Below are 16,897 nucleotides of genomic sequence, written 5' to 3' on the forward strand. Positions count from 1 at the left end.
TTATCTGGGGCTATTATAAAAAGTATGTAAACCAAATCCTACATATAAATGTCTTACCTTAAAATTTTTTTTTTTCCAACGTTTTTATTTATTTTTGGGACAGAGAGAGACAGAGCATGAACGGGGGAGGGGCAGAGAGAGAGGGAGACACAGAATCGGAAACAGGCTCCAGGCTCCGAGCCATCAGCCCAGAGCCTGACGCGGGGCTCGAACTCCCGGACTGCGAGATCGTGACCTGGCTGAAGTCGGACGCTTAACCGACTGCACCACCCAGGCGCCCCATAAATGTCTTACCTTAATACTAAATATGCTGTTTTCAAAGTTTTTTGTGAAGAGTCAAAAATGGAATAAAAAAAAGAGCACTACATAAATGTCTGTATCAGTAACACAGGTCATAGTTAAGTAATATTTAAAGCTAACGAAAAATCTAATGACATGTTAGAAAAAGAAATGTAAGATTCAATTTCACAAAAAGTTAAAAAAAAAAAAGGAAAGAAAAGGAAAAGTATAACTGCATTGAAAAAAATATAAGCAATACTTGCCAAAACTTTTAAGAGTAGTTCCATCTACTGGCATTATTCATATATTTTATTTTTATTATACTTTTCTCCATTTTCCACATTTTCTGCCCTAAAAATATATTTTTGTAGTCAGGGGGAAATACTATTTTATAGTAGTTATCTCTAGTTATCTCTAGATTGTTTAATTTAATCTTTCTTATATTGTATTTTCCAAAATGTTTTAAATAACCACTCTATTAGTAAGCTTTGCTGTGATTAAAAAAAAAGGTACCCCAAATTATTAGTGGCTTACAAAATAAAGGTTTAGTTCTCACTTATGCTACTTGTTGGTATTGGGTCTGCAGTGACTCTCCACCCAATTCCAGACTTCAGATTAGCTGTGGTTCTTCTTGGATCTTCTTCAGAGTTCCAGATTGGGGTCAATCCCTATTTGAGACATGCTATTCTCATGAGGAAAAGAGCAGGAGAACAGGCAGAGCATACAATGCCTCTTACAGTTTCTGGTCAAAACTAGTACAGTGTTGCTTCCACTCACATCCCATTGGTCCACATGAGTCACGTGGATAAGCCTGACAATGAGGTAGTGAAGTAAACACTGCTTCAGAGACTGCGCTCCAAATCACATGGCAATGGGAAGGAATGGATAATTCATTTTAGGCAATGGGAAGGAATGGATAATTCATTTTAGGGAAGGGAGCAAATATTTGGGAACAGTAAAAGAGTCCACCAGGGTCTGCCCCACTCATCACAAACACTCATTTCCTGCCCAAAGGCAAAACACTCTCACTGCTTTTCAAGAAAAATATCCTAAGAGCAGCTTATTCAGCTTGTTTCCTGCATGTATACATCATTTTAAGATCTGAATAGTTGCATCCTCTTAAATTTAGGCTGATAGTTCTTTTAATAGTACATCTCTCTTGGGGTGCCTGGGTGGCTCAGTTAAATGTCCAACTTTGGCTCAGGTCATGGTCTCACGGTCTGTGAGTACAAGTCCCACGTCAGGCTCTGTGCTGACAGCTCAGAGTGAGGAGCCTGCTTTGGATTCCGTCTCCCTCTCTCTCTCTGCCCCTCCCCCACTCACGTTCTCTCTTTCTCTCTCTCTCAAAAAACAGATAAACGTTAAAAAAAAAAGCAAACAAAAAACAAAACAGTACATCTCTCAAAAGCTTAGCAGGCAATTCTCCTAGATATTTACCTAACAGAAAAAAAAGAACAAATGTCCACAAAAATATCTGTAGAACTATGTTCACAGAAGCCTTATTCATAATAGCTAAATACTGAAAACTACTCAAATGTCCAACAAGAAAATAGTTAGAAAATTACAGCAACATGAATGAATCTCAAAATGATTATATATATATATATTTTTTTAATTTGTTTTAATATTTATTTATTTTTGAGACAGAGAGAGAGCATGAACAGGGGAGGGTCAGAGAAAGAGGGAGACACAGAATCTGAAACAGGCTCCAGGCTCTGAGCTGTCAGCACAGAGTCCGACGCGGGGCTCGAACCCACGGACCGCGAGATCATGACCTGAGCCCTTCGAAGTCGGATGCTTAACCAACTGAGCCACCCAGGCGCCCCAAAATGATTATATTTTTAAAGGATAAAATGCTAAGTGAAAGAATCCAGACACAAAAGCACCCATGTTGTATGATTCCACTTACATGAAATTCTACAACATGCAAAACTAATTAATCAATATTGATAAGTATCCGAAGAGTAGTTGTCTTAGGGGGTACAGGGAAAATCTACTGGAAGGGATACAAAGAAACTTTCTGGGATAACGGAAATGTTCTGTATCTTGTTAATTGGACTAAGATGTCAAAACTCATTTAATAAAACACCTAAGATTCTGGGCATTTTTTAATATGTTAACTATACAGCTATACCTCAGTGCAGTTCCAGACCACTACAATAAAGTGAATACTGTCATAAAGTGAATCAAATTAATTTTTTTGGTTTCCCAGTATATATAAAAGTTATGTTTACACTATACTGTAGCCTATTAAGTGTGCGATAACATTACATCTCTAAAAACAACATACCTATCTTAATTAACGCTAAAATAAGCTAACCATCACCTGAGCTGTCAATGAGTCACAATCACTGATCACAGATCACCACAAGAAATACAATGATAATACACTGCAAGAATTAACAAAATGTGACACAGAGACATAAAGTTAGCAAACGGTGTTGGAAAAATGGAGCCAATAGACTTGCTTGCCACTAACCTTCAATTCATTAAAAAAACAAAAAAACATGGGCGCCTGGGTGGCTCAGTCGGTTAAGCCTCCGACTTCGGCTCAGGTCATGATCTCAGGTTCGTGGGTTCGAGCCCCGCATCGGGCTCTGTGCTGACAGCTCAGAGCCTGGACCCTGCTTTAGATTCTGTGTCTCCCTCTCTCTCTGCTCCTCTCACGCTCTGTCTCTCAAAAATAAATAAACATTTAAAAACAAAAAAAACAAACAAAACAGAAAAAAAAGATAATCTGCAAAGTACAACATGAAGCACAATTAAAGGCGGTATGCCTATACCTTAATTTTTAACAGTTAAATCACTTATTTTTGCAAAGAAAAAAACAATTTTGTTAGCTTTTTACCTACTTGATTCTATTCAGTTCCATGTTCCAACAACTACACAGTAGTCCCCCTCCCCACCGTCTGTGGGGGATATATTCCAAGATCCTTAGCAGATGCCTCAAACTGAATTCTAGTAGTGAACCCTAGATATGCTATGTTTTTTCCTATACATACACACCTAGGATAAAGTTCAATTTATTAATTAGACACAGTAAGAGATTAACAATAGCTAATAATAAAATATAACTATAACAATATGCTGTAATAAAAGTTATGTGAACATGGTCTCTCTCTTAAAATATCTTATTGTACTGTACTCACTTTACTTCTTGTGATGATAGGAGATGATAAAATTCCCATGTGATGAGATGAAGTGAGAAGAATGACAAGGCATTGTGAGTGTGACATAGCATTACACTGCTAACAGTACATACTTTGACAATGCATCAGAAAGCAGATCATCTGCTTTCAAACTCTGATTGACCAGATAACTGAATCCATGGAAACTGAAACTACTGGATAAGGTGGGGGACTACTGTAACCACAATTTTATTTCTAGATGAGTCTTGGCAAGGTTTAACTACATGTATTTGAGCTTTTGTAGAACCACACTCTATCTTACTTTATCCAACTGAAAGGATTTACTAGGAAATACCTTAATGCATTCATATATTTTAACAAACTATGTGCTGACAGCCATGCCCCTGATTTAGTCATTGCCCTGAGGATTCATCTTAATCAGCCTTTGTTACTCAAAGTACTTCTCAATTTTCTCGATTTTACTAGCTGAAATAGACAGTTCTAACTCAACACTACAAGTCCCAGAAATTTTGGATTCTCTATTTTTCTCTTCATTCCCGCTTGCAAATAGGCCAAATGTTTTAAATTCATCTTTCTTGTAATCAAATGCAGCTGATAAACAAGGCACTCTAGTAACATTCTGTTTTATAATCTTGTTACCTAAAATAATAAAAAAATTTAGTATTAAAATTGTAACTATTCACAAGAAACACATACAAATGTTTTGTCACTGCATAACATAGATTATTATTTTTCCAGCTTCCAAAAAATTTTCTTGCTGCTAGCCCCTAAACTAGATCTATAGATGACCCACTGCCTTTACCTTATTTGAGAAAAATATATATAAATGTGCCTTCGACTCTTTATGGGCAAGAAGCAATTTGAGAAGGCATTTCAGTCCCTAAGGATGGCATGTTCTCCAAAGCCATCTTCATATATGGTTCAGCAGGATAACAGAAAAGGAAGGACCTCTAGAGGGTGGACTCAAGGACCACACAGAATAATGAAGCTACTCCCAAGGTAAACAACTGGGGCCTAATCAAGAAACATCCCTACACCAGAGTAAGACCTCATATTTATCTTGTAGGATTTCAAAACTGCTGTGAACCAGTGGCTGATGTACGTCTCTCTTCCTCTGAGGAAAGAAAAGTTAACGTAGCATAGCAGCTCTACAATTATTTTGCCAAGAAAGGTCTGCTCACAAGGTAAACTCTGCTGGAATCTGGGAACTTGGATTTCAGGAGGGTTATCACCATTCTCTCATGTTAGTTTACTGTACCTGACCTGTTTGTACAAACAATGTGGTTCATGCTCATTGCTTTCCTTCTGGGAATCTAGTTTGGGTATGTGGTAGGAAAAGGTATGGCGACCAGCTAACAGTAAAAACTCTGTGCAGGGGACCCTGGGTGGCTCAGTCGGTTAAGTGTCCAACTTCAGCCCAGGTCACAATCTCACAGTCTGTGAGTTCAAGCCCTGCATCAGGCTCTGCTCTGACAGTGCAGAGCCTGCTTGGGATTCTCTCTCTCACTCTCTCTATGCCCCTCCCCTACTCGCAGTCTATCTCAAAATAAATTAAAACACACACACACACACACACACATTCTGTGCAGAGCCATTAACGAGCTTCCCTGGTAGACAAAACTTTACAAATGTCACAATTTGATGCTTGAAGGAGTTAAGCACATCTTGTGTAACTCCATTAGGAAAGGAATCAGGGAAGCTTATGCCTAGATCTTACAGATTTTAGCCCACAGACCTTTCCCTTTGCTGATTTTGTTTTGTACTGTTCACTGTAATAAATCACAGCTGTAAATATTCTGAGGCTGTAAGTCCTTCTAGCTCATCACCAAACGGGGGTGGTCTTGGAGACCCCTGACACAGAGCACATAATTTATCTTTTTAATTCATGGGTCTCTGGACTAGAATGAATCATAGCTGGCCCTGAACAAGACCTTGGGCCTCAAGACTGATGCCATGACCGGGTAAGACTGAGTGTCTTCCTGGGTCAGAGAGGTAGTGAGAGTATTTTGTCTGACGGAGAAAAGCAAATATTTATGACTAAAAGGACAGAATGTGGTAGACTGTTATTATTATTCCCACTTATTTTGTCCTTTCTTATAAAAAGATTATTCATCTCTGTCCACTACCATGTGACTTGCAATGCATCCCTGTAGTCAGAGTATACTTCTCCATCTCATTGTCTGGATTAATTATGTGACTTACGTGACTTACTTGGGTCAACAGAATGTGACTACAAGTAACGGTGTGCCAGTTCAACAGAAACTTTAAGAGACACTGAATGATTCTGCCTGTTCCCCTGTTCTTTTTTTCTGCCATAAGAAAACCATATCCCAAATAGGGGCTGTTCCTTCAAGATACATGAAGCTAAACCAGCCAACCTGCAGCCACAACACGTAACATTAGTCAGAAATAAGTGTCTTTTGTAAGCCAGTGAGATTTAGGGTTTGTTCTACAACAAAACCTATGAAAGTTGACTGCCAACACCATACAATTAATCTCAAAATAGGCATAAACATTTAAAACATTAATATAAAATATACTACCTAATGTATAAAAAAAACATTTTTATAGTAGCATGAAAACAAATTTATCTAACTTACGTTTTGGAGCTCTTTCAGGCATTGGAGTATCGCGAATTTTCTCTTCTTTGGCAGATTCCTTATTTTCTGAAGACTTCAGCTTTCTTCTCTGGCGCAGTTCTACAGTTGGTCCTTAAAATATTTAAGAAGTTATTGCAACATGTGTATCAAGCTGTTCTAATCTGTAATCCAAACGAATTCACTTTTATTATAATAGGGCAATGAGTCACATAGAGATCTTTTAGTATCAAAGATAACTTTTTTCCACAATTATTTTAGCACTTCTTGAAAAACAATCTTTCATACAAAAAAAAAAAAATTTAGGTTCTGTCTGCCATCTATGCTTTCAGAGTCCTAGTGATAAATCAACAAGCTCTTCTCCTGAGATAATGTTATTTTCAAAATATCCCAAAATAAGTAAACTCCTTTCTAGAATGACTGGGGAACAGGTGTTATTTAATACATTAGCATAATATTCTAGTTACCTGAGAGTATCACATTCATCATTCAAGGATTAACCATTTTTTAAAATTTGAATATAATAAAATACATTGATCATAAAATTATACTTCATTTTTAAAATAATCCTGCAAGCTCTGCAGAATTTCAGTGCTATGGTATTGCCATTGTAATAGATTGTTTTATAGATTTAGGTGTTAGAAATAGGCTGAACCTATAAATATCCCTATATGTGGGAAGTTGTCAGAAAATTTCCCAATATTAGACTACCCTTTCTATGTCTGATAAAAAATGTAAAGCAAGGGGCGCCTGGGTGGCTCAGTCGGTTAAGCATCCGACTTTGGCTCAGGTCATGATCTCACGGTCCGTGAGTTCGAGCCCCGCGTCAGGCTCTGTGCTGACAGCTCAGAGCCTGGAGCCTGGAGCCTGCTTGGGATTCTGTGTCTCCCTCTCTCTCTCTGCCCCTTCACCACTCATGCTGTGTCTCTCTCTGTTTCAAAAATAAATAAACATTAAAAAAAAATTAAATAAAAAAAAATGTAAAGCAAAAAGTACCTCCAAACTAGTAAACTAAATTCCGAATGAAACAAGAATTTACTATATTCAACCTAACTACGTTTCCTTCCTAGAATTAATTATCTTATAGAGTCGACTATGACTGCCGTGTAGGTGCAGACTGTCCTCCCAACCTTATAAGATGGTTCAAGAATTTATTTCCTTCTTAACGGAGCAGAGGAGAGTTTTCTTTTCTCTTAGGAATGACTTTAGGCTATGAAATGTGAGCCTAAAAAGACAAGTCACAAAAGGAAAATGAATCAGCTACTGTTGATCAGATGAAGGGTTCTACCTTTACAGTGGAGGGGCACCAGGTTGGCTCAGTCGGAGGAGCACGTGACGCCTGATCTTGGGGTCATGGGTTTGAACACCATGTGGGGTGCAGATATTACTTAAATAAATAAAACTTTTAAAAATTCCTTTAAAAAATCCTCTAGCTTTACTGTGGAAAATGAAAAAACAAATACACATTTTCTTAATTTATTTTTTTCTAAATGTCTATACCCAAATGGTGCTTGAACTCATGCCCCTGAGAAACAAAGCTGCATGCTCCTCCAACTAAGTCAGCCAGGTGCCCCTATTGGTTTCTGCTCCGATCATGATGTTCATGGTTCATGCTGACAGCACGGAGCCTGCTTGGGATTCTCCCTCTCTCCCTCTCTCTCAAAATAAATTAAATAAACTAAAAAAAAATTTGTTTTCCCCTGCTCTGTGATAAAAGAAAAGTTAAAAGCACCCAACAAGGGGCACCTGGGTGGCTCAGTCGGTTAAGCTCTCCCCCACTTGTGCTCTGTCTCTGTCTCAAAAACATTAGGAGCACCTGGGTGGCTCAGTCAGTTAAGCATAAAACTTTTTTCTTTTTAAATTTTTAAAACGTTTGTTCACTTTTGAGAGACAGAGACACAGTGTGAGCAGGGGAGGGGCAGAGACAGAGGGAGACACAGAATCCGAAGCAGGCTCCAGGCTCTGAGCTGTCAGCACAGAGCCCGACGTGGGCTCAAACCCACAAACCGTGAGATCATGACCTGAGCCGAAGTCAGGCGCTTAACTGAGTGAGCCACCCAGGTGCCCCAAGCATAGAACTCTTGATCTCAGCTCAGGCCATGATCTCATGAACCATGAGCTCTGTGGTCACGGCACAGAGCCTGCTTAAGATTCTTTCTTTCTCTCTCTCTCTCTGCCCTTACATGCACTCTCTCTCAAAATAAACAAATACATATTTTTTTAAAGTCAAACTAAATGAAAATGATAACATAAAGGGGCACTTAAGTTGGTTAAGTACCCAACTCAGGCTCAGATTACAATCTCACAGTTAGGGAGTTCGAGCCCTGCATCCAGCGTTGTGCTGACAGTGCAATGCAGAGCCTGCCTGGGGTTCTCTATCGCTCCCTCTCTCTCGGCCCCTCCCCCATGGTTCGTTTGCACACTCTCTCTCTCAAAATAAATAAATAAACTTAAAAAATAAAACGAAAATGACAACATAGCCACAAAAATAACCCAGTATTTCAGTCTCTGGTCCAGCGATCTTCACATGAGATAGTGAGCAGAGCTACAAATAGGGCAGCAAATGTCCATCCAAACTATTCCACATGAAGTGTTAATACTGCTGTATTCAGAGTTGTCACTTGTTTGTTCTAATATTTCTTTCAGGAAGCCTTAAGTATGAACAACCTGAGGCTCTACTGCATCAAGAAAGACATTTTTCATAAGATGAGATTCTCAAAATTATGTACGTGGAGTAACAGTGGGACAATGAAAAGGATCCACGTGAATGTGAATGATAACAAAAAAGGGATCTAGGGAAGATATGGATACAAGTAAAATACACCATGTAGACTAATTTTAAGATAATATGTATTTTGAAAAAATTTAGAGGGCCAAATAAACGTAAGGCACACAAAATAATGCCTAGCACACAGACATGTTTGCTATAAATATTATCATTACTAGCATTATTTTAATAAGAATATAATTATTCATTGCTGACTATTATATCCCAGCACCTAACATAGTAGGCACCAAATGTTCACAGAATTGAAAAATTTGTTGAATGAAACTATATTTTAAGAAAACTTCAATCCATTAATTGTTCCATTTAACACGTATTTGCTTATCTGTAATTCTACAATGAAAAATCATTTTTCCTTTTTTATCCCATGAGTAAATTTTACAGAATAGTGTGGTATTGATTTAATTAAGTGTAACTATAATATCCTAAAGCAATTTCTCATTTTGCATGATGCAAAATATTAAAGACTTTTAGTATTGCAGTACTTTTTTCCTGCTTTAGATTAAGCATGAAAGGGCTCATGGAAACATACAAGCTAGCTTATCAACCTACTCCACAGATTTGCAAGTAGTCAGAAAAGGAAAAAAAAAATCAAGAAATGTTTTAAACTACTGCAACCAAAAATAAAACCAAGGTAACAAATGGAATTACTTATCCCTTATCAACTACAAACAGCACTGGTTTTGAAGTTGTATATTAGGAAGAGTGTCTTAAATTTAGATCAGCTTTAACACTCTGAAAACTCAAAAAAGAGGAGGCAGATAATGAAGTCAGTGTGAGCATAGACAGAGACAAGGCAGAAAGCCAAAGAGCAATAAACAATGTTTTAAATATCACTTTCCACCGAATTCTTGAAATTCCCTCCTTGCACTCTTGGTTCAATAAAGGTTTAAGTCTAAATGAGATCACATTCACAACCGCACTCAAGGAAGTAAAAAGTCATGCTTCCCACCAGGATGCAAAATCTAACTGCTCAGTCAAGCGACACCATCAAATAGACCTGTTCCTGACACTAGCACGGGTATTATGAAGTTGTTATGCCATGAATGCTTCCTGTGATATCTATCACTAGCTGATCAATTCCTCCAACTCCCCAATTGTCTCTCATACTTATCATTTTAAATATTACTGAAGGGTTTAATTTTCTTAACATTGGCCCTGTGGGGGCATGGAAAGCTCTCTCCGGCCCACCCACTTTCACCCTCAAAGCACTCGTGGCTTCCTAATCCTCCGAAAATACTTACACCCTTCAGCCTTTGCCACCTCCCCCTAACCTGTAAGTGACCAGGCCTTCTTCAGTTTCCCCTCCCCAACCCCCGCCTCTTTCTACACTCTAGGCGTGCGGCTCCTCTCGCCCTGTGACTTCGTATTTATCAGCGTCCACAGACCTCTGAAGAGGGCACTCAGAATGAGGGGCATTTGGTTAAACACTCTCACTTTCAAATATGCACTCAGTGCCCAAGCCTCCATCTTCTAAACCAAACTATGCTCCCCACCCCATTAATTATCTGCTAGTGGCCTCCCCTCTCAAGCACTCCTCCCACCCACAGCTTTTTCTCTACCAGCCCGATTCCCAACTTTAAGCTCCACCTTTGCTTCCCACTGAGGCGGACAAAACTTCAGGCCACTCACTCCGCTCCTAAATGTCCCCGCGCCGCCACCGCCCCGCTTCTTTCCGCCCCCCACCCCGCGCGGCCGCGGCCACTGACCGCCCGCAGCCCAGGCCTCTGGGCCCCTCGCGCCCCCGCCCCTCTTTCCCGCGACCACGAGCGACAGTTGGCGCGCTGGACCCCGGGGCGTCACCTTCTTCCTCCGCCATCGTCTCCGCGGAGGTCCGGGCGCCCCTCAGGCTCCCGCGCGGCCCGGAGTCGCCGGTCCTCAGCGTCGCCGAGCCCCTCGGCAGCCCCAGGACAGCTCCCGGCCGCCGCGCCCCCACTTCCTGACCCGCCCCCCTCCGGTGTCGCCGCCAACCGCGTCCCCCCGGGCGGCCCGGGAACCAGAGAGCCGGGAGCGAAGGGCAGCCGGAGCGTTTTGCGGGCGTGCCTGGGCCTGCGCGGGCAGGAAGGGGAGTCGCCGCGGGTGGCACCGCCTACAGCCCTCGCTCCGGGCCCGCTCCAGCCGTTTGCCGAAGCCCCTCCCTTCGCCCGCCCCTTCCGAAAGGTGGGAGCGCAGGGGGCTGGCCGAGGCTTTTGTCTTCCGACCCAGTCGGAGAATAGCGTCGGCCACATCTTCCAGATCCGAACCCCATCCGCGCCCCGTTTTACAGAGAGGAAGCTGAGGCCCCCGAGATGGACTGGAGGCCATCTGGAAGCCAGGGCTCCGAACTCCTCTCGGTACCTGCGTGCCGGCTGATTTCAGGCAGCGGTAAAACGCTCTGGGTGGTGCTTCGGTGTAGTAGGCCACGTCTCATTACAAGAAAGCTTGTGCTTGGAACTTTGTTTTTAACTCCCCAAACTGGTTGGACAAATGCATTTGCGTTTCAAGATATTTAAAGAAACAGTAATACGATGGTCAGTGGGGGGAGCGGATACATTCAGATATTCCACAGCAGCCGAACATAGTTTTAACTTGTTACGCTGTTTATATCTTTGCTTGTATTACGGCTGGCATTCTCCAACAAATGCCAGGAACTTTCCCCCAACAATACCCAGAAGTAGATTTAGATGAGAAAATGCTTATTTTAGAGCGAGAGAAAGAAGCACAAGAACTCACTGAAGTCATGGGGTAATTATGAACATCCCATTCATAGCAGGCATGAAGATTCGCCTAATAGCGCCTTTGTCAAGTTAGGGTATTTGGAGAGAAGCTATCGTTTTTCAGTGCTGTGCAAAAACGGTTCCAAGAACTCTTTTTATGGCTTTGGTTGCCAATACATAAGTCTTGCCCTTAAACAACACTGGACCAGGAGTTAGAAACACGGTGGAGGTTGCCAGTGGACCCAGATCAAAGGACAGAGAACAAAATGTATGGTTCTTGAAAATCTGAAGCTATGGCAGGGCCCATGCCATGGACAGCAGATACCAGAGCGCTCTCCTTATTAGATGAGCTTCATTGCAAGAGTTCCATCTCATGGAAAAACAGTTTTTCTGAGAGTCTTGAGGTGATGATGACCATTCTTCCTATAGTTCTTCATAATCACCTCAAGGTGACTGATGGGCTTAATTACAAATGTACCTGCTCTAAACAGTAGTGGCTAGAAAGGGAAGACAGCTTCTTAAAATGAAATGAAAATATGAAAGAACAAAGATCATTATTCAATCTTTAGATAGATAACCAGTGGAATCATGATTGTGTTTGTTTCCTAGTAGAAACATTGTTCTTCCCTTGAACCCTAAAACCTCCACATAAGGGTAATGAGAATGGAGCATTCTATTTCCCCTCCATCTCTCATTTTGCTTTGAGAGAAGTGGGCCATTTTGTATTCAAAATATATACATAATCTGAAAAGATAGAACTCTAACTGCTCAAGATGTTGCCTTGCAGTAGGCATTATATCTGAGTTTTCGGAAGGCCAATCCATTATTCTCTAATACCAGCTGCTTCCAGATGGCAATGGGCATGGGTATGGATGCATGGTCCAAAGATCACTTCGAGTTCAAGCCCCGCATCAGGCTCTGCACTGACAGTGTGGAGCCTGCTTAGGATTCTCTCTCTCTTTCTCTCTCTCTCTCTCTCTCTCTCTCTCCCCCCACCCCTCCTCTGTCTCTCTGCCCCTCCCCTGCTCATGAGCACACTCTCTCCCTCTCTTTCAAAATAAATGAACTTAAAAAAAAAAAAAAGCCCCTGAGGACTTAGCTGCTTGAAATCAGATACAGGCAAAGTCTATTTCATCAACATTCTTCTGTCAAATGCTTCATCTTATTATTAGGAACAGAACAGAAATAGAAAATCCTTGTGTAAGTTCAGCTTTTCCTCTCCTAAAGATACGGAGTTTTGTTTTTATTATATAATAAAGTCTCAACTGCACATTGGTTAACAACATGTTTATGTTATTCTGAAACACCGTCTCCTTTGTGACCTCTTAACCAAATGGGATCAATTCATTTTTGAAACATGTAGCACCCTGACCACAGTTATATTCTGGCTTGTATTTTGGTCATGTTTGATCCCCATACTTTCAACTCTTTGAAAACACTTTGTAGACAAATATTTTGGGAATTGACTTAAAAGTTGTTGATAATAGCAAGTATTAGCTGTGGGTGTGACTTAGAAGACCAACATAAATTGTGTATTCTACACTATCTGTGAGAACTATCCCTTGAAGCTGTTTTGTTCACTAGTTCTGATTGTGATTTTGGATTAGTGTGAAATTTTACCCCCTGTACCTCTTCATTAAAAGGGACTCAGAGTTGGGGTGCCTGCGTGGCTCAGTTGGTTAAGCATCTGACTTCGGTTCAGGTCATGATCTCGCAGTTCATGAGTTCAAGCCCCGCATCGGGCTCTGTGCTGACAGCTCAGAGCCTGGAGCCTGCTTCGGATTCTGTGTCTCCCTCTTTCTGTGCTGCTCCCTTGTTTGTGCCCTGTCTCTGTCTCTGTCTCTCTCTCTCTCTGTCTCTCAAAAATAAACATTAAAAAAAGTTTTTTTAAAAGGGAATCAGGGTTACACTCTCAGTTGCTCCTCACTTGTTTCTCACAGAGGCCTCACTTATTCCTCATTGTTTGAAGCTGTGCTTTCACGCCTCCTGAATACATTTTCTCTTTTGTCACTCATTGTAAGGATTTGCTGTCTTCCTCTTCCACTGATCAGGAGGGGCTACAATCATACAAACCAACAGAGTCAAACTGTGAACGCTATAGTCCTCCCAAGGGGGATACATTAAACAATCTATATTACATTTAAATATTTTTTGTGGCACCTGGGTGGCTCAGTAGGTTCAGCATCCGACTTTCAATTTCAGCACAGTTCATGATCTCAGGGTTGTGGGATTGAGCCCTGTGTCGAGTCCTGTGTTGAGCCCTACATCAGGCCCTGTGCTGACCACGGAACCTGCTTGGGATTCTCTCTTTCCCTCTGCCCCTCTCCCACACTCATGTGCATACTCTTGCTCTCCCGAAAATAAAATAAGTAAATAAATAGATAGATATTTTTTAAACTTTATTTATTTTGAGAGAGAGAGAGAGAGGGAATAAGTAGGGGAGGGGCAGAGGGAGAGAGAATCCCAAGCAAGCATTGCACTGTCAGCGCAGAACCCTATGTGGAGCTCCAACTCACAAACCATGAGATCATGGCCTGAGCTGGAACCAACAGCTGGCTGCCTAACTGACTGAGCCTCCCAGGTGTTCCAAAGTAAGTAAATATTTTTTAACTTGATATCTTAGGACATTTTCTAAACTTCAGTTTTTTCTAGTGTAAAAACTCCTCTAGAAAGAGATTTTTGACCAAATTGGTCATATGAAAGAATACTCCTAAATTAAAGCAAAACATTATTGGCATTTAGTGGTCTATTACTGAGATTTTCCCAGCAAACTTCTGTTTTAGTAGACACAGTTTGCTGACTTTGTACCAAGATCCATTCCTCTTTTCTTTCAGATAGTATGCTCTCTAAATATTTGTGAAATTGAATTGAATTATATATTAAAGGCGCCAGATAAAATGCAGAACACTTTTGTATAACTATGCCTCATGTATTATTTGGGCCATATTTAATAAAAATTATCTATTTATTTGAAATTCCCATTTAATTATCTGATTTTTTTTTTTTATTCAGTTTGACTTGGTGTTTTGTTTGTTTCCACTAATTCCAGTAGCCCTATTTACACGGATTGAGACGGCCCCATTTGAAGCCATCTAGCATTGACTGCTTTCAGGCCTCTGGGAACGTGTAATTAACAGATTAAATTCTTTCTTATGATAGAGGGAAGGCAGTTAGAGAGCAGGTGGACTCTGAGTACCTCAATTGAACTAATTCAGAAAAAAAAAAAATCTGTCATTTCTAAAGCCCCAGCACATGAAGTTGCTCTGCTGTTTTGCCATCCTGACTCAGGCCAGACCTGGATGGGCCTAGTCCAGTCCTGGAGCTACCACTGAACTACTTCTCAAACAGCCAGTGCAGATGATTTACCAGGCATCTCAAGACCTGCTCTGCTGGGCACTAATCACACTTCCAAGTTATACGTATCTTAAATCGAAAAGAGCACAATGATTTTGTGGGGGAAACTGCTTCTCTTCAAAATTATGACTTAGCAACATAACAATTCATGTGTAATAGAGAAATTGCCAAAACATTTATTTATTTATTTGTTAAATGTTTGCTTATTTTGGAGTGAGAGAGACAGAGACAGAGCATGAGTGGGGGAGGGGCAAAGAGAGAGGGAGACATAGAATCCGAAGTAGGCTCCAGGCTCTGAGCTGTCAGCACAGAGCCCGATGCGGGGTTCATTGAACTCACCAGAACCGTGAGATCATGAACTGAGCTGAAGTCGGACGCTTAACCAACTGAGCCACCGAAGTGACCCTATATTTTTAAGTACCGTGAAGAAATCAATTATGACATGATTTAAATACAAATATATTTTTAAAATCCTATTGGAATCCTGAATAAACACTCTGGCTGAGAATAGGACTCTGAAGATCCAGTAGCACTATATGTCCAGTAGATGGCAGAAGCAGCCGAAAACGTCATGTTTAGGTAAATTTTAAACAAAACTGTCACTTTGGATGTGTACAATGTACAAAGTGACTCTCTGAATTTGTACTTCAAAATAAAAAGCGTACCATTAATAACTGCATTAATACTGACATTTAAACATTTTTAATGGTGCTAAAGAAAAACAATTTTTACTGTTTTGCAACATTTTATTTTTTTTAATGTTTACTTATTTTTGAGAGAGAGAGAGAGAGAGTGTGTGTGTGTGTGTGTGTGTGTGTGTGTAAGTGTGAACAGGGGACGGGCAGAGAGAGGGGAGACAGAGGATCCAAAGCAGGCTCCATGCTGACAGCAGAGAGCCTGACGCAGTACTCGAACCCACAAACTGTGGGACCTGAGCCGAAGTCAGATGCTTACTTGACTGAGCCACCAGGTGCCGCTGTTTAGCAACACTTCAATTTATAAAAATTCTTAAAACTGTATAGAATTACTTTTTTTAAAAAAGAATCACATTAGTTTTCCTCTTTAGGAATGAACATAAACTTTTTCATTCAACAGTTATTGTGTACATATTTCAAAACTGGCTAGTCACTAACGATACACTGGGAAGACACACACTGCCTCGATGAAAGTTACAATTTAGGCAGTTGATCTCAGTGAATCAGAAAAGACCTCCCTGAGAAAAATATTTCTGAGTAGCAGTTAGTGAAAAGAGGAATAACAGAGGGGGGAAAAGGGTATTTCAGACAAAACCCACAAAAAGCTAGAAAAAACAACAAAATGTAGCACACGAGGGGAAGAGTGCCCTGAAAAAAAAAGGCTCAAGAAGCAGCAGGAGGCATCCCATGCAATACCATGCACTCATACATGTGTCAATTTTTTCCAATAGCAAATGGGAACATTTAATCAAAAGATTTTAACGGGGCACCTGGATGGCTCGGTTGGTTTTTTCTTGGTTAAAGACTCTGGGTTTTGGCTCAGGTCACGGTCTCATGGTTTGTGAGTTCGAGCCCCGTGTTGGGCTCCACGCTGTCAGTGTGGAGCCTGCTTGGAATTTTCTCTCTTTCCCTCTGTCTCTGCTGCTCCCCTGCTCATGCCCTCTCTCTCTCTCTCTCTTAAAATAAATAAATAAACTTAAAAAATTATTTATTAAAAAAAGATTTTAGGAATATATAATCATTGTGTGTTATCACACACATACAAAAAATAAAGATGCCAGGAGGAACGTGTTGGAGGCGACGGATGTTTGTGACATCAGTTGTGGTGAGTGTGTACTTAATTCCAAACTCATCCAAGTTGTGTACATTAAATATGTACAGCTCTTGTATCTCAATCATACCTCAATAAGTGCTTTTCTAAGGAACATGTAATCAGATCTGTCTTTATTTATTTTTAATGTTTATTTTTGAGAGATAGAGCATGAGAGGGGGAGGGGCAGAGATAGAGGGACACACAGAATGTGAAGCAGGCTCCAGGCTCTGAGCTGTCAGCACAGAGCCC

The 16,897-nt window shown here is 40.7% G+C and overlaps 1 protein-coding gene across 3 annotated transcripts in view; it reads right to left on the bottom strand.

Moving 5' to 3' along the window:
* Positions 1-10,717, bottom strand: part of DPY19L4 (dpy-19 like 4) — a 67,021-nt gene extending 56,304 nt beyond the window's left edge. For all 3 annotated transcript variants that reach the window (XM_047088940.1, XM_047088939.1, XM_047088938.1), the window contains exons 1-2: positions 10,614-10,717; positions 6,029-6,139 (exon numbers count right to left, since the gene is read on the bottom strand). In XM_047088940.1, the coding sequence (XP_046944896.1) occupies positions 6,029-6,139; positions 10,614-10,629 (127 nt within the window). In that variant the 5' untranslated portion in view covers positions 10,630-10,717. The remainder of the gene's footprint in view (positions 1-6,028; positions 6,140-10,613) is intronic.
* Between the last annotated feature and the right edge of the window lie 6,180 nt (positions 10,718-16,897).

The sequence above is a fragment of the Lynx rufus genome, unplaced genomic scaffold (assembly GCF_022079265.1).
Source record: "Lynx rufus isolate CCGP_SWC_20201006 ecotype Redwood Valley unplaced genomic scaffold, mLynRuf1.p SCAF_26, whole genome shotgun sequence".
Classification (NCBI taxonomy): Eukaryota; Metazoa; Chordata; class Mammalia; order Carnivora; family Felidae; genus Lynx; species Lynx rufus.